At 38.2% G+C, this 24,193-nt stretch overlaps 1 protein-coding gene across 7 annotated transcripts in view; it reads right to left on the bottom strand.

Moving 5' to 3' along the window:
- tgo (Aryl hydrocarbon receptor nuclear translocator homolog tgo) overlaps window positions 1-24,193 on the bottom strand; it is a 166,389-nt gene that overhangs the window by 110,458 nt on the left and 31,738 nt on the right. For 3 of the 7 annotated variants that reach the window (XR_011330082.1, XM_069815567.1, XM_069815566.1), the window contains exon 1: window positions 14,891-15,083. The exons of 3 other annotated variants lie outside the window; for them this stretch is intronic. Coding sequence is in view for 3 of the 4 variants with exons in the window: in XM_069815567.1 (XP_069671668.1) it covers window positions 14,891-15,024 (134 nt within the window). In the remaining variant the exon portion in view is untranslated. Of the gene's footprint in view, window positions 1-14,890; window positions 15,084-24,193 lie in introns of those variants that run through there. One more of the 7 variants, XM_069815568.1, reaches the window with a different exon arrangement.

The raw sequence follows: 24,193 nt of genomic DNA, 5'->3' as shown, positions 1-24,193 counted from the left end.
ACCATTAGATATAATATAGAGACATGCCTTGAGGCTTTATGAAACGACCCATTCTTTCATTAAGGTGCATTCTTGTACATAAATCATGTGAATTGTAACCTTGACCACAATTTTGTATTATAATTTCATTATTGTTTATTGCTTATAAAATATGTATTGTGATACCAACTATAACCCTAATATACCTCAGGGTGAAATAGGGTTTATTAAATTGGATAATAAAAAAACCCATCCGCCAAAGACACCCATTCTACTTCAATAATCAATTAAAAGAGAAAGTGAGCACGAGTTTCCTTTTCTACCACTGCTACATCCATTTAAACCTTTTGCGATTGCTAGCAGAATAGAAGACGATACTATAATATAAGAGATATGCTACAGAAGCTAAATGACAGCTGTGAGCAGTATGGGATGAAGATTTTTATTTTAGTGTGTTATTTTACGACGCTTTATCAACAGCTTAGGTTATTTAGCGTCTGAATGAGATGAAGGTGATAATGCCGGTGAAATGAATCCGGGGTCCAACACCGAAAGTTACCCAGCATTTGCTCACATTGGGTTGGGGGAAAACCCCGGAAAAAACCTGAACCAGGTAACTTGCCCCGACCGGGAATCGAACCCGGGCCACCTAGTTTCGCGGCCAGACGCGCTAACCGCTACTCCACAGGAGTGGACTGGGATGAAGATAAATGGAAACAAGACGAAGACCATAGTTGTCGCAAGAAAAATAAAGAAGGTAAACTTGCGAATTTTAAATGTGACAGTAGAGCTAGTGAACAGTTTCAAATACTTGGGATGAGCTGCAGCCAGGAAAACAAAAGTAGGATAGCAATGACCAGGAAGCTTTTAATAGAAAAGGAAGAATCTTCTGCGGAATTCTGGAAAAAGAAGGAAGAGACTAGTGAAGTGCTTTGTGTGAAGTGTGGCATTGTATGGAGCAGAAACATGAGCATTACGATGAAATGAAGAGAAACGAATAGAAGCATTTGAAATGGGGATGTGGATAAGAATGGAGCGTTTGGACAGACAGAATAAGAAATGAAGTTGTGTTGGAAAGAGTGGGTAAAGAAAGAATGATGCTGAAACTGATCAGAAAGAGAAAAAGGAATTGGCTGAGAAGAAACTTGCTACGTACTGAAGGATGCACTGAAAGGAATGGTGAACTGGAGAAGAGTTCGGAGCAGAAGAAGATATCAGATGATAGACGACATTAAGATATGTGGATCATATGCGGAGACTAAGAGGAAGGCAGAAGATAAAGATTAGAGAATGCTGAGTTTGCAGTGAAAGACCTGCCCATGGGCAGAACACTTAAGTATGTATGTATGTATGTATGTATGTATGTATGTATGTATGTATGTAAGTATGTATGTGTATCATCATCATCATTTGCAATAATTGAGTCCTCAATTTTTTCGACAGTTCAATTCTTGCGAGTAAGGAGAGTAATGGATCCTTTTGGCAAAAGGACTCGAAGCTTTACAGTAAAACTTAAACCAAACCAAAAATTTGAATTTCCCGTGTCGTGAGGTTGGAAAAATCCCTCATTAGCAGTGCATAAGAAAAATTTCTAGTGGAATTAACATATTGTCACATCAAATTATTTCGGTCACATATAAGACGTGTATTGAACTTTATTTCATAAACGGCGTACGTTTAGAATCAGTATCAACAATTCGACCCTCCCAAGTACTAACATTGTAACTCAATTTTTTATGGTTTTGACTTGTCCTAGTTAATATGGTCTTAAATTGTTTCTTTTTCTCCCAGTACTATCACTGTATAGCTCTAAACCTTCCCAATTGTATGTAAAATCTTATTGTTATTCTATATTTTTGTATACACTAATTTACACGATCATTTTAAAACTTCATTTTCATCTCCTGAAAAATGTAAAAAAGTGAGTTACAATGTTAGTACTTGGGAGGGTCGAATTAAAGATTTAGGCGTAATACTTGACAAAACTTTAAATTTTAAGTCACATATTACATCAACTGTTAATTCTGCTTATAAAGCACTTGCAATTGTCATATGAAATTCAAAACTGTTTAATAATCCTGCAGTCCTGACTACTATGCAACAGTTTAGTCAGAAGTAAATTAAAATATGTCTCAATCATATGGGACCCAATGTATAAAGATCAACAACATGTAGTTGAAATTACTCAGAATAAATTTTCAAGATTTATGTATTTTTAAATCGTTTAAAGACTCTTGCCCTATTCGGACTCCAATATTGCAGCTAAGATCAGTGTTTAATAGAAATCCCTACAACATAGGAGATCAGTGTGCACAATTTTATTTCTCAGGAGAATACTCACAAACAAGTTGTATGTACAAGTATTATATTCTGCGTTTAATTTCTTCTCGAATGTCATTTATATTTGTTACTGTTGTTCCACCTTTTCAAAGGATAAATTTCCTATTTTTATATTTCCATTTCGTACAATATTCTGGTCACGAGACATAATCACTTATCCACTTACTACACACAAATTTAAAATTACAGCGAGTTCAACACTAATTTTTTAAACATTTAATAATAATTATAATAGTTTTATTTTTCCTGGCAGAGTTAAGGCCATCAGGCCTTTTCTTCCACTCAACCAGGATCAAACCACATACAGGAAAATACATACCGGTATCGTATATAACTTAAAAAAAAATTGTTGGCATAAATGTGATGTAACATGGCTAGGAACTCGTAGATGTTCAACTTTTTCCTTACGATTTAAATCGTTCATTCAAATTCAGTTGTAATGAAATTCTTACTGACTGCTAGTTACGAGCCATAACTCTTTTGCATGTAGTCATGTGATCCCATACGTCAATATGCTTCTTCGGTTAGTAGGCTCATTTGTAGTAATTATATGGGTTTCACTGCGTGTAAAACATTGTACGCTATCTCTGCTGTGAAGAATGACACACTCTTCACGTTGACATTGCGGTAAAATAATTGCATTACACAGAGTGATTCATACGTGCACAACTCTGAACAGACACTTTACAGTTACAGAAGTAATTCAGAGTTCTAAGCATTGGGCAAGCGGTAGTAGGCCTACTTATATCCCACAAATCCAAAGGATTCAATTAACGGCATGGGGATGGAATTTGATCTTACTCTCATTGGGAATGGGTGTGTCACGTCCCTTTCTTAAGTCCGTCCTGAACCATCTTCAGCATTGGTCTTGCTCATGGGTGGGCAACTCGTGCTCTCAAAGTATCAACACAACCTCAGTGCACGGACTCTACTAGCTGTAGTCTCGCGTCTGCAGTAAGTGGCGGCTCGTTTTAAGTGAAAAACAATATAGTCCCCAGATCATTTCCCTTTGGTGATGAGTCGAAAAAAAGAGATTTTATTTTTATTAAGAAGAGGTCTAAAGCTTGTATTATGTTATATTACACTTTCTTACGCATGATATTTAATGTTACAAATAAACACAGCGAAGGTTTTAGTAAATAAATACTGTCTAGAACAGCTAAATGCAAAAATGGGGTGTCAGTAAGGTGAGACATATCAAATATCGTTAGCACATTGTGCGTGCGAGTTACAGAATTCCGCGACAGATGATCGACTAGCTAAGAGCATTTATGGATAAATTTGAAATGTGGAAAAATCATCTAGAACATAGACAACTTCACTTTCCTTGACTATAAACTATCTTGAAGATTGATAAGAAAATCTTCTTCAGAAGAAGACCTACAGAAGAATTCACTGGTAAGTTTGGAGAAACAGTGACAATCGACAAGGAATCGAGATTTTTCTGAAATCCTTTTGGCTTACAGCCGATAGAAGATCCTGAAAGTTAATAGCTTAAATTGATAAATCTACAGAACAGTACGCCACTCAGATTCTAGCGAAATCAGGAATCGAACTGTTCGTAATGCTGCGTATGTCAGAATTTCCAATTATACTCTTTGCTTCCATATAAATATACTGTATGTGCTAGACAGAGTTTAATACAAAAAAGAAGTGTAAAAGCTCTCAATGTACAGAAAGAGCTCAGAAATAAGTTTATTTCATTTGCCGTGACATGTAAAAATTACTTCCTTGAATTTTTTTTTTCTGACTCTAGGAAAACAACCACTCTCCGTCAAAATTTTCGGCGATCTCTTCAGCACTACAATACATACGTGAACTCCGTAACAGCAAATATAAGTCCTCAGTAGACACGTGCGCACAGCGTGTAAATGACTGAAAAGAGCTCGGGCGCGTACACGGACGAAAATACTAGCCGTGACCTATTTTAGACGACTCGAGTTGTGAGCAGAATTCATAGTTCATATGGGCATGTAGGTACTTTAAGTCATACACTACCTAGATTTAAACTTAACAACTCTGCGTTTACTTTAATAGGTAAAGTATACAGAGTGTGTCTAAATTTCCATTACAGACTTTGAGGGCTTGTAGTGGGGACCAAGACGGTTAAGTTTTGCATAGGAACTCATGTCCGGAAACGTACCGTTTCCCCGCTAAAAGCAAAACACCACAACATCACATGTTGAATTCTCCCACTTCTGCTGCTATACAAATTTATTTTGAAATAAAAAAAACTATATTAACAAACGCTTACTTGACATAATTATAATAATTATGGCGTACCAACATGTAAACAGACTTCTGCACTACTGTTCCATTCATAGCAGAAATTTCAACGTTTGCTGTTTTTAATTACATATGAAGAATTTAAGAAGACGCTTACTTACTTACTTATTGGCTTTTAAGGAACCCGGAGGTTCATTGCCGCCCTCACTTAAGCCCGCCATTGGTCCCTATCCTGAGCAAGATTAATCCAGTCTCTACCATCATATCCCACCTCCCTCAAATCCATTTTAATATTATTCTCCTATCTACGTCTCAGCCTCCCCAAAGGTCTTTTGCCCTACGGCCTTCCAACTAACACTCTATATGCATTTCTGGATACGCCCATACGTGCTACATGTCCTGCCCATCTCAAACGTCTGGATTTTATGGCCCTAATTATGTCAGGTGAAGTATACAATGCGTGCAGCTCTGCGTCGTGTAACTTTCTCCATTCTCCTGTACCTTCATCCCTCTTAGCCCCAAATATTTTCCTAAGAACCTTATTCTCAAAGACCCTTAATCTCTGTTCCTCTCTCAAAGTGAGAGTCCAAGTTTCACAACCATACAGAACAACCGGTAATATAACTGTTTTATAAATTCTAACTTTCAGATTTTTTGACAGAAGACTAGATGATAAAAGCTTCTCAACCGAATAATAACAGGCATTTCCCATATTTATTCTGCGTTTAATTTCCTCCCCAGTGTCATTTATGTTTTTGCTGTTGCTCCAAGATATTTGAATTTTTCCACCTCTTCGAAGACGCTATGTGAGGAATCTATACCGAATGGAATAAAAATGTTATGTTACGTCCAAAAGGCACAGAGGTGCAACGTAAAGATTTAACAGTTTATTTTATAGATCTGCTCCTTTTCTTCCTTTGGAAGGAGTGTAGGGTGATGAAAGGTATTACCCCGGCATTTAACTGGAGGCCGAAGAAAACCCGGTCAACACCCGGACGGGACCTATGGAATAGAAACAGAGCAAGACACCATGACGAGCAGCAACGCCCACAATGTGAGATAACCTATGACCTCAAGAGTAGGAGCGGAGAATTGAGTGTTTCGAAACATCGGACATACAACAAGCTACAGAAGTCAAGCAAGATTCACATCCTCGAAGGAGCTTTCATAGATGCGGCAAAGCTCCTCGAGGTCCAGCCATCTCAAACTACTCGTACAGGCTCAAAAACCTCTCCCTTTCGGTACTAGAGAAATTTTCAGGAAGATGTTCCGCCTGAAAAATTGTTATTATCTTGGCTTTCTTGCTTACAGCCTCAAGAACTGTACAGTACTGGTTACTCGGTATTCCCACTGGGCGACAGTTTATCAAACGTTGTCACTAATTGCCTAAACTTTGATAGCTATGTCAATACCAACTCCAAAACAAGTGCCATTGTCACATATGTTTCACCAAACATTAATAATGATTAAGAAGCAAGTTATTACTCTTACAGGCTCAAAAACCTCCCCTTGCTATCGTTACTAGAGAAATTTTCAGTAAGATGTTCCGCCTGAAAAATTGTTGCTTTCTTCTCTCCCTTGCTTACAGTCTCAAGAACTGTACAGTATTGGTTACTCGGTGTTCTCACTGGGCGCCAGTTTATCAAACGTTTTCACTAATTGCCTAACCTTTGATAGCTACGTCAATATCAAAACCGAAACAAGCGTCATTGTCACGTTTGTTTTACCAAACATTAATAATAATTAAGAAGCGAGTGCTGACGAATACTAGTCCACCAACCAGGAGAAAAATCACTGCAAGAATTCAAGGTTCTTTTAGCGTGCATTCATACACAATGTGTGCAGTAATACAACCAATATGTGCAGTAACCAAAATACAACAGAATGCGTCAAAACAATAATCTAATTTACCTTGTAATTAAGTTAGTCCTGCGAGCTGTCCTCTTGACATTTCTCGACACGGTTGAATTTGCCAGTGAGGTACGGTACTCAGTCAGAATTACTAGACTTTTAAGCATTCAATTCTCTATAGATAGGGGTGTGATTTTTTTAGTATTAACGATATACGTGAAATATTTAAAAACTTAATTTTATGCATGGAAAATACGAATCCCTTAATGAAAGTCCAAAATTAAGTGAAATATATCCGCGAAATTTATAGAAATTCACTAAATTACTTCATAATCACGATATTTTCAATAAACAACAGGTTTTATGGAGAATTCGCACGAAAAATGATTCTTTTTTTTTTTCAAATAAAACGTGAAAATGTTCGTCATAAAATATGGGCTTACATGAACAATTCTACGTATTTGATCGTTCAGCTTTACACACGTGTAACATCTGACAACGATGTACCGTACGCATAGTTTCAGGGACTACTTCCAGTGAATAGCGCAAGCAGACATTCCGTAATTACTGTCTTCATGAGATCAGGGGCATACGCAAGGGGGGGGGGTACCGGGTTTGAACCCCCCCCTTTAATTTTTTTTAACCTTTAACTTTAGCTTTTTACAGCATAGGAGTTCTACATCCATACTTCCTAGTAGCAGGTCTATATTAAATTTTAATTAGCATTTGAAGTCCTGAATCATTAGCAAATAAACTGAAGTACTCTACCATTTCGAAAGAGAGTTCAAAATAGTTACATACCACACACAATAATTAACTGTATTTGTCACAGGGATCCTTCTCATTCTACTGCATTTTCTATACAGCTTCGAAAACAGACCGAATAATAAGAGAGGAACAAAATTCGACCCAAAGCAGCACGACCCGTCAATCAGTATAGAGGATGCAGTTTTGCGACATGATACAGAATGTTTTCAACAAGGGAATAAATACAACGAAATTCCTGAAGAAACTATTTCCAATGTCTGCCAATTTCGCCACGCATAGCCTTGACGGTATGGTGCTAGACACTGGATGGTTCGAGGCACAAGGATGGCTTCCTAAAGTCCTTTACCAGTATGTTTTTATCCAATGGCGAGCACTTGACTTCACGGTATTCATCCATTTATGAGCGACGCGTCTTCTGTGCACCATGGAAGGCAAACTACATAGCATCGTATGACTAGTGGAGCAATGGTGGAATTCTGGCACGGGAGTACTCCACGAAAACCTATCACCAAACACCGTATTTGTCCACCAGAAATTCCATTTGCGCCCGACGGGGTTCGAACTCAGGTTACCAGCGTGAAAAGCCGACGTTCTAAGATATGCACGTACTAATGATAATTTAGAGTTTATTGATATTTTCAAAAAATAGGGGACAAATAATAGAATAGTCATGAAATATGTAGGCTACTATAGGGAGACGGATCTACTTAAGCCTTGGTTTTTCTGAACCGACGCATGCGACATGCGATGTGCGAGGCGGACCTCGCACAAATTCGGACTACACAAGAGATGGTGAGTGGTTTCTATATTTCGTGTAGTCCAAATTTGTGCGAGACGGGCCTCGCGCCTCGCACGCGTTGGTTCAGAAAAACCAAGGCTTAAGAGAAAAGCGCTGTGACCATAAAAATCTCATCACAGGACCTGCCAGGTGAAGCGACGTCAGTTGACTAAGCTGCAGTTAGTGGTTTTTCCTACTTCTTAGTCATTCGAGGCAAGCGCCGGAATAGAAGTTCAAAATACGGTGAAACTATTTCAAGCGACCACTAGGATTTCTTTTGTAAAAAGATCGTTAATACATAAAATAGGGTGAAATTATGAAATTTAAATATTGGTCTGAGCTATGTTTTATTCGGGGCATTTAAAATATTCGCAAACAAAATAAATTGCTTTATCGCATTTTTCACGCCCTTCTTTTACAGGCAGAGGGCAACCCAGGACTGTCCTGGACATTACAAAAAAGAAAAGTAATTTAAATGGTGTAGGTAGCTATATCAGGAGAATCACATAGAGGAATGGAGAGCAGTCAAAATGTCAAACTGCATGCAGAACATTTAGATAGCTTGGAAATGCGAGTAGCAAGAGACTTTAATTGGGAAATTTGCGCATTTTTGCCCAAGTAACTTCAATTGCTGTGGTGAAGTTCTTGTCTACCGTAACCGCCAGTTAAAATTAACTCTTCCCAACATATTTCACAGCAAAAAAAGATCAAGTTGTCTAGACCAGGGATGTCAAAGCGCCTGCGTGCTCTCAAGAACCCGCACATTTCTTTAAGGCGATGATTGTACTTTTTCTTGCTGAAAAGTGAACCTTGTTGGATTTGTATTGCTTGTAGTATGAGCACGTAATACAGGCGCTTTGACATCCCAGGTCTAGACCATTAAAACAAAGAGCAAAGATCAAGTGAACCTTCCAGATTCTGAGCTTCACAAATTCTGAAGATGCAACCGGAACATTCGAGAGATCGTATTTCAATATACAGCTACGAAACTTCATTAAAACCCAATCGCCGTGTAATCTTGAAATTTCCTAACTTCAATACCTCTCAACGACCTTCGACACCATCTCTCAAAAACGCTGTCGAAATATATTAGATTCCAGTTAATATTAATGGTACATATTTGACATCTTCGTTCAACTACAGAGTTAATTAGAAACGATGGGCTATGACGCTAATGAAGCAATAGTGGAAAGAAAAGTACAGGAGAAGACAAGCCGCATGGTCACTTTTTCGATTATTTTTTTCCAGAAATTTCATAGAATTTTTCCGCAATCAATTTCTGGTTCCTTTTTTTTGAGCAGGTGTAACCACCTTAGCTAAAAGCTGAGACACAACGTACAAACTTCCTTCACATAAGACGTGACAATAATGCAGCAACTGTAGAACAGAATATCTTGCCCCCTCCCACCAACAGTCGTTTTATTGTGGTAAAGAAGCCTTTTAATTGATTTAACAATTCGGTAACTGCGCGGCTATCTAGCGTCAGTAATGATAACGGGATTACGTCGAGGATTCGCCATAGGCATACCCGATATTCTTTTTACAGTTTGACGAAAACTTTAACAGAAAAAATAGAGCCAGGTATTAAATCCAAACAGAAAACAAACTCACGCTATAGAAACTATTCAATGACGAGGTATCCACCGGCGTAGCTCAGACTATAGCGCACTTGCCTGCTGATCCGGAGCAGCGCTCGGGCGTGGGTTACAGTCCAGTTTGAATTTTTGCAAGGTTTACCCCAAATGTAAGACGAATATCAGGTAATCCTATGGCGAATTCTCAGACTTACATCGCATAATGCCATATCTCTATCAATCATCGATGCTGAATAAGCTAGTAGCTCATTTAATTTACTTACAAATGACTTTTAAAGAACCCGGAGATTCACTGCCGTCCTCACATAAGCACGCCATCGGTTCCTATCCTGAGCAAGATTAATCCAGTCCCTACCATCATATCCCATCTCAATAAAATCCATTTTCATATTATCCTCCCATCTACGTTTCGGCCTCCCCAAAGGTCTTTTTCCCTCAAATCTTCTAATTAACATTCTAATGTAACTTATATAGGCTATGTATTTCTTTCACTCATACATGCTCAAATAAATACGTGAAATTCTGTAATTTTCTCCATTCTCCTGTAACTTCATCCCTTAGTCCCAAATATTTTTCTAAACACCTTATTCTGGAACACCTTATCTCAAAGTGAGAGCCAAATTTCACAACCATACAGAACCGGTAATACAACTCTTTTATAAATTATTTCACTTTTTTTAAAACAGATCGGATGACAAAAGCTTCTAAATCGAACAATAGTAGACAATTTCCATTTTTACTCTGCGTTTAATTTCCTCTCGAATGTCATTTATATTTGTTACTGTTGCTCCAAGTTATTGGAATTTTTCCACCTTTTCAAAGGATAAATTTCCAATTTTTATATTTCCAATTAGAACTATGTTCTGGCCATGAAACATAACCATACACTTTGTTTTCTTTTTTGGGATTTACTTACAAACCAATCGCATTCCTTGCTTCAAGTAAAATTCACGTGTTATTATCTAATAAATTGGGATTTTCTCCTAACACAGTCACGTCATCCGCATAAACAAGCAGCTGATGTAACCCGTTCAACTGCAAACCCAATCTGTTTTCCTGGACTTTCCTAATGGCATATTCTAGAGCAAAGTTAAAAGTAAGGTGATCTCAGGTTATTTAGCGTCTAAATTAAATGAAAGTGATCATGCCGATGAAATGAGTCCGGGGTCCAGCATCGATAGCTACCCAGCTATGGCTCATATTGAGTTGAGAGAAAACCTCGGGAAAAACCTCAACCAGGTAACTTGTCCCGACCGAAATTCGAACCCGGGCCACCTGTTTCGCGATCAGACGCGCTACCTGTTACTCCACAGGTGTGGACCTGTACGTTTCAGTGAGACACATTTTAATTAATCGAACCAGATATGTCATCGTCGCTAAATAAACCAACTCAGCAAAGACGAGACGATTATACAGCCACCAGGCAATGCTGGAACGAGAATGAAAAAGAAAACCGAAATATTCGGATAAAATAAGCTCCACAGTCTCTTTGCCGACCATAAATCTAACAAGCAAACATTCTGATGGGAGCAGATAAAAAGTTATTTTCTTTTTATTTCACCACGTTAATAATGTCAAAAGAAGTAAGTCTTCATAAAAATTTTTGCCGCTCGACCGCAATTATGAGGGCCGTAAAAAATAAGTTCGCCAGGGGCCGTTAACAGAAAGAAAACACAGTTTCATTGGAAAAATTTATTGAAAGACACACAGCAATTATTGAGCTATTTTTTAACATATTCCCCACCGAAATTGAGACATTTGTCATATAATGAGATCAACAGAGAGGTGCAGACGGCTGTTAAACGATGGTTCAGATTCCAGGCGGCTGACTTCTACGACGCAAGAATATGATAAAAGTCTCAATTCCAGTGGGGATATGTTAACAAATGGCGCAACAATTGCTGTGTCTGTTTCAATAAATATTTCCATGTAATTGTTTTTTCTGGAAACGGCCCCAGGGAAAATCACTTTCTGGACAGCCTCGTAATTGTGGTCGAGCGGCCAAAATTTGCATAAGCACTTCTTTTGACATTATTAACACGGTGGCAGAAATAAATTTAACTTTTTTATCTGCTCCCATCAGAATGTTTGCTTGTAAGATCTGCTCGAAAACAAGTAGTCTCCTTTAACGAGAAGTCGTCAGCTACGATTGGTACACAATGAATAAACAGCCCGATCTGCTCTGGGTTCGACTCCTGTTCCCTTTCAGTTACAAACTGTCAAGACAATTGACCGAGCAACGATTGTGGCACAACGAATATTCATGATGTGTGTGATTCTAAGACGTCACAGTGGCGATAATGCAGCAATGCTACAATGAGAAAATTTGAACAACCTCTTTGTCGACCACAAATCTAGAGAAATATTAGAACTCGAACCTCGAGAATGAGGTACAGCTGAGCCAATTTTTGGAGGCAATTTTAAATCTCTCAGCCAGATGCAGACAGATCCGCTGTGAAATCGCCAAATACGGGACTGCGTACGGCTAAACTTCCGATTCTCCGTTGGTCCGCTTATGAAAGACGGGGAACTCCTCAGCGCAGAGCATCACACTGACTAAAAGCCCAGTTACTCCGCGTCAGTACCACGTCATGAATATTACCTCACTAAACACCAGTTTACTAGAACTATGCATGAAAATACACGATAATAATCGCACAGTCATCTCGCTATTCCTCACATCTGAGAGGACACATTCAATCAGATGCAATAGAAGTATGTATTTGTATTAATTGTAGACCTGGTTCAGTTGAAGAGAAGACCTAAAGGTCTTAACTCTATCGGGTAAAATAAAAGAAGTATATTATTATTATTATTATTATCATTATTATTATTATTATTATTATTATTATTATTATTATTATTATTATATCATTTTCAAGGAAAACCTCTACATTAAAATATAACTATCACCTAAAAAATATATTAATTAACAGAAAAGATTGTACTAGAGACCTCGGTGTAATGACAATAAATTATATTTTCACAACCACATTGATTACATTTATAACCATACAATAAGAATGTTAGGATTAATTCGGTCAATTACTTATTCTTTTTCAACACCTGACTCCCTTTTAATACTATACTATACATTAGTGAGATCGAAACTCGAATATGCATCTGTAGTTTGGATCTCTATTACTAGTTCTGATTCGGCAAAACTGGAAAATATTCAAAGGAAATTTATTTCATTATGTTCTTACCGATTCCTGCCTAATAACTCTGAGTATAACTATGATCAAAAATGCGAGCACTTTAAATGTCGAAGCCTGTATGCCAGATGTCATGATCTCGATTACTTATTCTTATGTAAGGTCCTTAAAGGTGACATTAATTGTCAATCTTTCTTAAACAGTGTCAGCCTTCGTATTCCTATGAAGGACATGAGACATCACAAACTCTTCTACATTAGAAATTCTAAATCTTCCTCGCCGGTCCCCAGATGTATTAAACATGCTAACTTACATGTAGGCGATTTCGATCCATTCAATGTATAGAAGTATTATGACATGGCAATGTCTTTGCTAATATTAATTGCATTATCTTTCTACACATATTGATAATACTTTTGTATGAATCAACTCCTTTCCATAAAATATAATAGTATTAATTCTTGTAAAATAATCATTGTAATCTATGTTCTTTATTTTGTTGTTATCTCTATTATGTAATGTGTACCATAATTGTTCATTTTATTGCATTATTTGTATCACTGTGCTGGACTTTTATTGGCCTATGGCTGTTGTCCAGCACATAAATATAAATAAATAAATTATTATTTTATTATTATTATTATTATTATTATTATTATTAGTAGTAGTAGTAGTAGTAGTAGTAGTAGTAGTATTATAAAGTGACATGATGTGGGTTTTCTCACAATACATCGATATTCTTTGACACTCATTTCATTGGTGATTTAGTACAATCAAACTTGCATCAGAACTCACTCAACTTGAAAATTCACACCTAAGCGCTAGAGTTCGAATCCCGATACATGTTACGAAGTTTAGTGGTAGATTGTGCGACAAGATTTCCTCCCCCGCCCCCCGAGTACGTGCGTCTAACTTTTTGTCTAATTCTTTCAAAACTTCTGCTTTTCTAAACGCTTAATTCACTATTATTGGTCTGTGATTTCATGCTTTCATGGGCACTGGACTGTGAAGAATGTTTGGATTTTGCAGCCTTGTATGGAAGTTCAATTCCTCCAACATTTAGGATCTGTCTACAGAGCTGTTGCTTATCTAGAGCAGCGGTTTTTACACTGAGTTCGAGGACCCTGATGTGCATTTTGCCAGACCCCTTAACACATTAGCTTTTTACATCTTTGCTTTGTGCAACGTAAGGAAAATTTTTATGTATACTCATTTTTCACTTTACAAATTATTACAAATTCAAGTTTATTTCACAAACTTTTCCAAAATTAACTTTGTTAGTAATAAAAAGTTATAACTACGCCATTATTATGAAAATAAAGATACCTACATTTGCTGCTGATATTTGGGAAAATTTTAGAACAAGGATTGCACCTACCAAATTATGTCTTAAAATACTAAAAAGAGCAGATTTGTCTGCGTTTGTCGAATGCGCACCATTATATTTACGAAAAGGCACTTTTCAGTGCCAATAATTTATTTTGTGTGCACAAGGTTGGAATTTTGAAGTAAGAAGGAAAGGGTGCAATCCATGTTCTGGAGTTTATCCCTGATATTTTATTATATTTTTCGTAATGAAATTAGATATCAAATTTTAGTTTCAAACTCACTTTAGGACCCCTCACTAGTAGCTCTCGAATCCCCAGGGTAGTACCGAAAAACTGTGGAAGTCAAATTTTCACACACGCCTATAAATCTTACAAATTCAATAATCTATTATAATACTAATCTAAAATCGTTTACATTGGAATGAAGGAAACACGCAATCCGAGAGTACAACAAGAAGTTAAGGATTTTTAATATACGATATGAGTTTACAGGGAGGGAAGTTAAAGATTTTTTAACATAAAAAATTACGTACAGTTGAAATTATATTCGACAAAAGTACCTTTCAAAATTCGTAAGAGTATTTCAGCGGGCCATGACATTGTCGTTTCATTGCCACTATTACCATTAATACCTCTCAATTTTGAACAGACTCTGCAGTTTAAAAAGTTTCGCCAAGCTATACAATGAACTTTCAATGCTTCAAAAACAGACAAAAACAAAATATAACTCTATACCAAACACGAATACGCATCAAAACCTCACATCCGATATATACGAACAGCACTTTCACGCAGTGGGAGCACGTGTCACAGCGCCCAGAGTCTGCAGTCTGCGGTTCATACCCCGACAACATAAAGATGTCACTTTACCTCCTCCTCTTGGAATGCGGCGACAAGGTCCCTGTTGGAGGCGGTGGGGGCGGCAGCTGTGCGGCGAGATACGTGGGCGGGGGCGCGTAATGGGGGGGCGCCCCCCCGGCGGCGGCAGCGGCATACGTGTACATTATCGTCGTGTCATCGCGGCACCATAGCAACCACTCTGCCAGGCGGCGAAACGCCAACTGACGTCGCGAGAGGGAGACACGCACATGTGAGCGTGCTGCCAACCGCGCCACGCCAACACGCTAGCCTGCTGCCAACTGCTCAGCACCAACACGCTAGCCATGCGATAAACTGACTACCAACTGCCTCCTTCTCACGACTCTTACTTCTCTATGGCGCCATACCGAATAATAGGACGTCGGCGTCTTCTTCAGGGACCTCTGTGGTTAATAATAATAATAATAATAATAATAATAATAATAATAATAATAATAATAATAATAATAATGTCAGTTTCTGTCAGATGCGTTTCTAATTCGCTGTGGGCTAAAGCAAGGAGATGCACTATCACCTTTACTTTTTAACTTTGCTCTAGAATATGCCATTAGGAAAGTCCAGGATAACAAACAGGGTTTGGAACTGAACGGTTTACATCAGCTGCTTGTCTATGCGGATGACGTGAATATGTTAGGAGAAAATCCACAAACGATTAGGGAAAACACGGGAATTTTACTTGAAGCAAGTAGAGCGATCGGTTTGGAAGTAAATCCCGAAAAGACAAAGTAGGTATATGATTATGTCTCGTGACGAGAATATTGTACGAAATGGAAATATAAAAATAGGAAATTTATCTTTTGAAGAGGCGGAGAAGTTCAAATATCTGGGAGCAACAGTAACAAATATAAATGATACTCGGGAGGAAATTAAACACAGAATAAATATGGGAAATGCCTGTTATTATTCGATTGAGAAGCTTTTATCATCCAGTCTGCTGTCGAAAAATCTGAAAGTTAGAATTTATAAAACAGTTATATTACCGGTTGTTCTGTATGGTTGTGAAACTTGGACTCTCACTTTGAGAGAGGAATAGAGATTAAGGGTGTTTGAGAATAAGGTGCTTAGGAAAATATTTGGGGCTAAGAGGGATGAAGTTACAGGAGAATAGTGAAAGTTACACAACACAGAACTGCACGCATTGTATTCTTCACCTGACATAATTAGGAACATTACATCCAGACGTTTGAGATGGGCAGGGCATGTAGCACGTATGGGCGAATCCAGAAATGCATATAGAGTTAGTTGCGAGGCCGGAGGGAAAAAGACCTTTAGGGAGGCCGAGAAGTAGATGGGAAGATAATATTAAAATGGATTTGAGGGAGGTGGGATATGATGATAGAGAATGGATTAATCTTGCTCAGGATAGGGACCAATGGCGGGCTTATGTGAGGGCGGCAATGAACCTCCGGGTTCCTTAAAAGCAAGCAAGTAAGTAAGTAAGTAATAATAATAATAATAATAATAATAATAATAATAATAATAATAATAATAATTACACAGCACTTGAAGGGCCCAGACCGATCAGCCGCCTGCTGGCCTCACGTTCACATGCCGAAGCAGGACGATCATCCAACCATACTGGAGGTATCGTGTGGTTAGCACAATGATCCCCCCACTTACTTCGTAAAATATTCGTCATGTGAATGCTATCGAGTTGATTTCCTGAGGAAAACGGAGTGGCAGCAGTACTCCTTGCCACTGCACCGGCAGGTATGTTGGAATGATGACAGAACAAACGGAAGTACGCCACGTAAATCTTCCCCAGCACAGTTTTTGCTTGCATAATTAAGACACCATGAAGAAGTATGAGGGGAATGGAGATAGAATTCTATGCTCTCATAATCTCAGCACAAGAATGAAGTGTTGTGGTTATCACCATGTTCCGACAGCCATTTTACTCTTCGAGAAAGACCCGATACACAATTTTACACAAGGCTGAACGAACTCCAGTGTTTCTGACAAGTTTTATTCTAAGCAAGATTGATATTTAACGAGATACATGTTTTAAAATAACAATGCGCTTTATATCCGTGCTGCCTCAATCAGGCTGATAAAATAAAATGAAAACAAATGACTCTGTGATTATTTAAAGTGACCTTGTGCAACAAGCGGAAAATATTCAACATTTTTTTTTTATAAATTATGTTCGAACGAGTAAAACTCATATTCAGGGGATATACAAGGGCAGATACATAATATGTTGTACAACATAACGTAAGAAATCATAAAGCTACAATCTGTGAAAAACATATAACATGACAAGAATTATATAAAGAAAATAAATAAGAACACTAAGGGTGCTATTCATAGACATTTCGCTAGCCCGCGCTACGAGTGTGCTAAACTAGCACCGGCTATCGACTGGTTACTTGTACAGGATTCATATCATATCATATCGCTAACACTGGTTTATGAATACGAAAAATTTTAGTTCGCTGATCATCCACCGGAAGCCCGCGCTAAGAATGTCTATGAATGCGGCCCTACGGTATCACTGGAGTTCTAGGGAGAAAGAAGAGAAAGTTTGAAACCATCAAATAAATAAACCAACCAAGAATTAAAATAATCTACCAAAAAACGTTTTTCTTAAATATTTCTTAAGACACCGGGAATTTGATAAAACTTTATATTCTAATGGAAGTTCATTATAAGTTATTTAAAAAATGCTTAATCCCTTTCGTACCATAAGTTACTGGGCCATTCAGAGAAAAAAATATTTGTTTGTAACAAGTGCAGCGAAGCGCATGGGTACGGCTAAAAATTATCCCATATATGCGTTATGAAGGTGTTCGGAAGGCGTGGAGGTAGCTTAATATATACAGTAAAATATTTTTGGAAAATATATAAATAAAAAATACAATAAAATGTATAAATTTAAATTCAGCGCGAAGAAAAAGACGTTCCTTATATGCACAGATAGCAACTCTTCATGGAAACACGCTCTTCAGTTTGAGAATCACTGATTCTATACAACATATATGCGAAGTCAAGTACAGAAGTCTCATAAAAGAGAGAAGTGTGCAAATAAAACAAAGCCGTCTAACAGTCCACGTATTACGATACTGAACTTAAGACTCCTAGTAACAATTAATTGTCAGCGTCTTGATCCTCATTCCTAACTAATGAAGATCACGAAAATACTTGAACTCTCAACTTCCTCCATGAAGTTAGTACCAAACAGATATAAAACGTGACATGTTTTATCGACCTTGCAACAGCTCTAAATTAAGATTTTTCACAAAAAGTGATTCACACTCACGTAAGTCATAACAATTATAAGCAATTCTGCAGCTTCGTCTTCTCAACTTCAACGTTCCAAGACATTTTATGGGATAACAGTGCAGACTCAAAAGTTTTCGTTTTCCATATGTCAACATACTAAAATACTTGGAACTGCACGTAACTGGAGAACCAGGCAGTATTATTACCCCATAAAACGTGAGCCTGGACTGGTCACAAGTAGTGATAACTGAATTTCAAAGAAAATGTAAGAGTCTGGCTTATTGGAGTTCTCTCATTAGTCACGGTCTCCTTCAGAGACGAGCATTTCTCTATATGGGAAGAGGATGAAAGATGGTGAGGAGGGGTGAAAAGAGTAGACACATAATCACAAGGATAAACGGCTAAAGCCAATTTTTAAAACTCGGACAAAAAATGAACAGTAAATTTTACCATTTTATTTCTCTGTCAGAGATCAAAGACTTGTACCTTACGTCATAAGTAGGCCTAAATCTATGGCGTATAATTTCCGCTTAAAAAATGTATGTGTAAGGATGCATATAAGAGAATGAATACGAAGTTTGATCAATTAAAACCCGTTCGAGATTATTTATAATACAAATATAAATTCACTGCAATAAACAAATACAAGTGAAAATCCATTGTAAAAATAAAATTGTACAAATTTTTCAAATTATATTTTTGTCCTAATTATTTGGGAATGAACATATATCAGTCCTTAAGCTATGACAAACATATTAATTACTTACACAACAGACTAAGAAAAACTATATATTTGTGATACTTTGTCTTTTTGAGCCAATCACCGTGATAATGTCTAGTATGTTGTTTAGTCCGAAGACAGGTCTGAATCTATGAGGCAATTAAGCCAGGAGATAATGGAGTAGTGCGGCCAGTTCCTTTCCCCCTCCATTGCATACATCGCCGATTAGCTAGTACTTCCTCTGACGCATATTGTCATCAAGTGAGATGTACTGCCTAAGATATTACATACCTCTATTTCAACCAGCGGGAACGTAAATGTTGGCGAATTTTTAACTTTGCTGTTCTCGTGTCCGAAAACAGCCTACTAGATTCATGCTGTTGTCATATATTTTGTAGCAAGGAGGCCATGACATAATTTTTTCATCATCCATTGCCAGAAATTCAGTAGAATCACTTTCAATATATGCTACGTGTATATGTGACCAGACTAGGCCTACCTTACTTACTTACTGACTTACTTACTTATGGCTTTTAAGGAACCCGGAGGTTCATTGCCGCCCTCACATAAGCCCTCCATCAGTCCCTATTCTGAGCAAGATTAATCCACCAGACTACCACGTGAATTAAATTCTTAAATAGTCTGTGTCATAAATTTTGAAGTTGGTTAATCTGTCCATGTCGGCTGGCTTTGTACTCAATGAGAGAACGCCACTGGTCAATTATAAACAACATCAGAATGCGTAATATCGACATTACATATCGTTATTGACATACATATCGATATGCAAAGTCGTTTCCATTCTCTGCTTATTGCCAATAAAAAAATCTTCACGTTCACGTCCTCCGCTTCCCGTTCTCTTTCTGGTTCTCGTTCCCGGTTTATTATAGACCAGCCTTAACCCGAATCTAAGCCCTATTTTGCAACTCTCTAGTGAGTGGATGGGTAGATAGATGGACGGACGGGTTAAGGCTAGTTCACAATAAACCGGGAACGGAAACGACAACGAGAACGAAAATATTAAAATATATTTATTTAAATGTGAGTATTCACAATTAACGAGAAGCTTGCCGGAGCCCGGGAACGGGAACGTGAAAGATAGTTGTGAATGCTCACATTTAAATCCATTTATTTTAACATTTCCGTTCTCGTTCTCGTTTCCGTTCTCGGTTTATTGTGAACCAGCCTTTAATGAACAGACTGACAGGTTGAGAGTAGGCTGGAGTATGAGAATACGCGTAAACCGGATGGATACATATGTAGATGGATAGATGAAATTACCATCATCTACATCTAGGATCAGGCCTCGTGACCTATTCATACTATAAAACAGAGTAAAGGCTGGTTCACAATAAACCGGGAACAAGAACCAGAATGAAAACGAGAAGCAGAGGACGTGAATATGAAAAATTTTTATTCACAATAAACCGAGAACGTAGACGACTATACATATCGATATGTATGTCAATAACGATATGTAAAGTCGATATTACGCATTCGGATGTTATTTGTGTATAATTGACCAATGGCGTTCTCTTATGAGTACAAGGCAGCCAACTTCGAAATTTCAACTGAAACATTTCCTTAGGTACGGCACTATAAATATGCCCATGCATCTTTATTATTACAACATATTTTAAGTCTACCATAACGTAAAATAATAGAGAAGAAACATTTGTAATAGAACAAAAATGAGCACAACAGTAGTTATTGAATTGAAGCGTGAATATGTAGTGTGTAATACAACCAATACAGTAATAAAATATGATTCGCTTCCGATCGGTGTTCAAAGATGCAGCTATTGAAAGCCACATATTCTCCTTCATTTTCTCATCTTTATACGAGGCGCGCCGCTTATCGTAAATTTGAGGATTTCAATATTAGAATCTCATCAAATAAAACTTGATCCATGACGCACAGCACAGAACAAAATAATGCATAGGTTGTCACGGTCTTCTTGTTACAAAATATACGACGACAAAATAGCTTTTAGATGGCAATAGTATGAATCTAGTGGGCTGTGATCGGAAACGTGAACGCCAAAGTTGAAACTTGGCCAACTCTCCGTTCCCGATCTCGGGCTCCGGCAAGCTTTTCGTTAATTGTGAATGCTCACATTTAAAAGCATACATTTTAACAATTTTACCGTTTTCGTTTTCGTTCCGATTCTCGTTTCCAGTTTATTGTGAACCAGCCTTAACTTCCCTGATCTTTTCGGTCTTCCGATACGTCGTTTTCTGTAGGCAGAATATTTCCGCCGGTCTAATCCCTGTTCGTACCAGGACATTTTGTTTTGTGGAATTGATCGAAAAATTGTAGAAAGAAGACACGGGAAACGGGGATAACCTGAGAAAACCTAACCTATCATATTGTAAATCAAATTCCACTTGAATTCCCCTCCAGCGTGAAAGGCCGATATTTCGTGTGCAAGAAAGAGACTGCGGTTTGAAGGTAGTGGATTCGATACCCCCGCATGATGTGGCCGGGTGCAGGCGATGTGGATGCGCACGCCAGAGATAAACAAGCGCGGCGGAAGAGTGGCCCCTCATCTTAGCTGCACGTCGTTAGGGCGATCTGTGACCACGGTGCGTGACCCGCCGACCGCATGAGAATGGGTTCGACTCCCGACTGCGTCGCATTCTAATGACACAGAGATCAATGTTCAGTCGGACGCTTCCCAATTAACATGAACTGGAACCGCCGCGCCGCGGGCAATCCTCGAGAAAGAAACCAACGTGACAACTGAGACGCGTTCGCTTCAGCTGGCCACAATTTGGTGCATAAACAATAACAACGTAACCACTGCAAATAGCATACAATTTAATTGCTCGCTCCCTCTTCCTCTCAATCTGTTTTCAATTCAACTGGCTGGTCAGATACGAAGTTCCTCTTCGCTACATAATATGTTTAATGTTTGCAAACAAGAGTGGACAATTCAATGGGCTGTGACATTTAAATGAAGAATTTATGAAATGACAGGAAAATCACGGCGAAAAACTGTTCCAACCTTATACAGGGTGTCCGGGAAAGACCTGACGAGAAAGAAATAATTGTATATCTGAAACTGTTACAGTTATTACCTCAATATTTTCACAGTATAAAGAGAAACTACCTAGCAGCATGTTACACGCGTGCGCATACCATAGGAGAAAACGAGAAAAAGCTCGTTCTGCGCAGCGTATATAGACAGCCTTTGCTCTCAGAGCTGGGAATGCAAGTTGTGCGTGTACCAAGTGAACAGCCGAACAATGTTTAGCACAGTAGAAAAAGCAGAATGCGTTTTGTGACTGACTGAATTTAAGTCGAAATTACGCTGTCCCACAATTACCACCAGAAACTGTGTTTCAACAGGACGGAGCCTCCCACACTATGCTAACCATGTGCGCGCTTTCCTCGATTACACATTTCCTGGCCGTTGAATTGGAAGAGGATGACGTACACCATGGCCATCACGGTCGCCGGACACGACCCCACTGGATTTCTTTCTGTGGGGTTTGTGAAGGACGTGGGTTACGTGACCGAATCTACGAAGCAATAGGACTAGTCACACCGGAGATGCTTTCGTGTGTGTGGCAGGAGATTGAGTATCGCCTGGACATAGCCCTGGTCACAAATGGTGCTCATATAGAGGTACATTAAAACGTATTGTGTCTCTCTTTGTAAGTGTGAAAACATCACGACAATAAATGCAATAGTTTCAGAGATATAGTTATTTATTTTTCGTCAGGTCTTTCCCAGACACCCTGTATTACTGAAATGACGGGAGGAGGGAGGGAGGTACGTCGAAAATACTGTGATAAAATTCTGATTGCACATTCCATGAGTTTTAAAGAAGAAGAGTTTTTTTTTTTTTTTTTTTTTTTGTAGGATAGTATAGAGTAAACAGGCTAATTATACCATGTTTAGTAGTACGTCATTCATAAAATATACGAGTTTCGATTAATAGCACAAAAAATATCGCTCGTGGCCGAGTGATTAGCCTCTCTGTCTTCCACTACGGCGAGCCGGGTTTTATTCGCGTCTAGGTCACGAAGGAACTTGGGGTGGACAAAACAGGAGCGAGGGGTTTTCTTGGGGTTCTCCGGTTTCCCCTCACCATTATCATCATTCCACCAGGACTTCACAATCACCCTCACTCTACGAGGTCCCGAGCCATGCCCCCAGAACAAATAAGAAATGGCTGAAAACTGTACAATTCGTGTTTAATACAGCCATTATTAGCAGCAACAGCAGTATCATTGCTATTATTAATCAAATAACAAGGAATTGCAAGATTCACTTAACTGTAGTAGGCCTAACGTAGCTGTGAAAAGCCGGAAATACTACGGCCAGAATATCTCGGGTAGAAATTACATCTGCTATCCTGCAAGTGGGTAAATTGAAGTATGTACTCTACATTTTATGCTTTGCAGTGTTGCTACATGTTGCACTTAATTTTCTCAAAAAATTCAAAATCTTCAACAGATTACTGGTTGTATCAAAAATATTCCGTGGTAAAATTTGCTCCTAACGTCGTAATCTATAATTCGTGTAAATTAATGTAACATGTGTCCTTCCATCCTATATAAGCACTGCACATTTTAATGCATTTCCACCCCATATAAGCACTGCTCATTTTAATGCATTTCCACTCTATATCAGCACTGTTCATTTTAATGCATTTCCACCCCATATAAGCACTGCTCATTTTAATGCATTTCCACCTCATATAAGCACTGCTCATTTTAATGCATTTCCACTCTACATAAGCACTGTTCATTTTAATGCATTTCCACCCCATATAAGCACTGCTCATTTTAATGCATTTCCACTCTATATAAGCACTGTTCATTTTAATGCATTTCCACCCCATATAAGCACTGCTTATTTTAATGCATTTCCACCTCATATAAGCACTGCTCATTTTAATGCATTTCCACTCTATATAAGCACTGTTCATTTTAATGCATTTCCACCCCATATAAGCACTGCTCATTTTAATGCATTTCCACCTCATATAAGCACTCCTCATTTTAATGCATTTCCACTCTATATAAGCACTGTTCATTTTAATGCATTTCCACCCCACATAAGCACTGCTCATTTTAATGCATTTCCACCTCATATAAGCACTCCTCATTTTAATGCATTTCCACCCCATATAAGCACTGCTCATTTTAATGCATTTCCACCTCATATAAGCACTCCTCATTTTAATGCATTTCCACCTCATATAAGCACTCCTCATTTTAATGCATTTCCACCCCATATAAGCACTGCTCATTTTAATGCATTTCCACCCCATATAAGCACTGCTCATTTTAATGCATTTCCACCTCATATAAGCACTGCTCATTTTAATGCATTTCCAC

This window comes from Periplaneta americana, chromosome 17, assembly GCF_040183065.1.
Source record: "Periplaneta americana isolate PAMFEO1 chromosome 17, P.americana_PAMFEO1_priV1, whole genome shotgun sequence".
Lineage (NCBI taxonomy): Eukaryota > Metazoa > Arthropoda > Insecta > Blattodea > Blattidae > Periplaneta > Periplaneta americana.
Note: the sequence above shows the minus strand (reverse complement) of the source record. Positions and strands in the feature narration are given on the sequence as shown.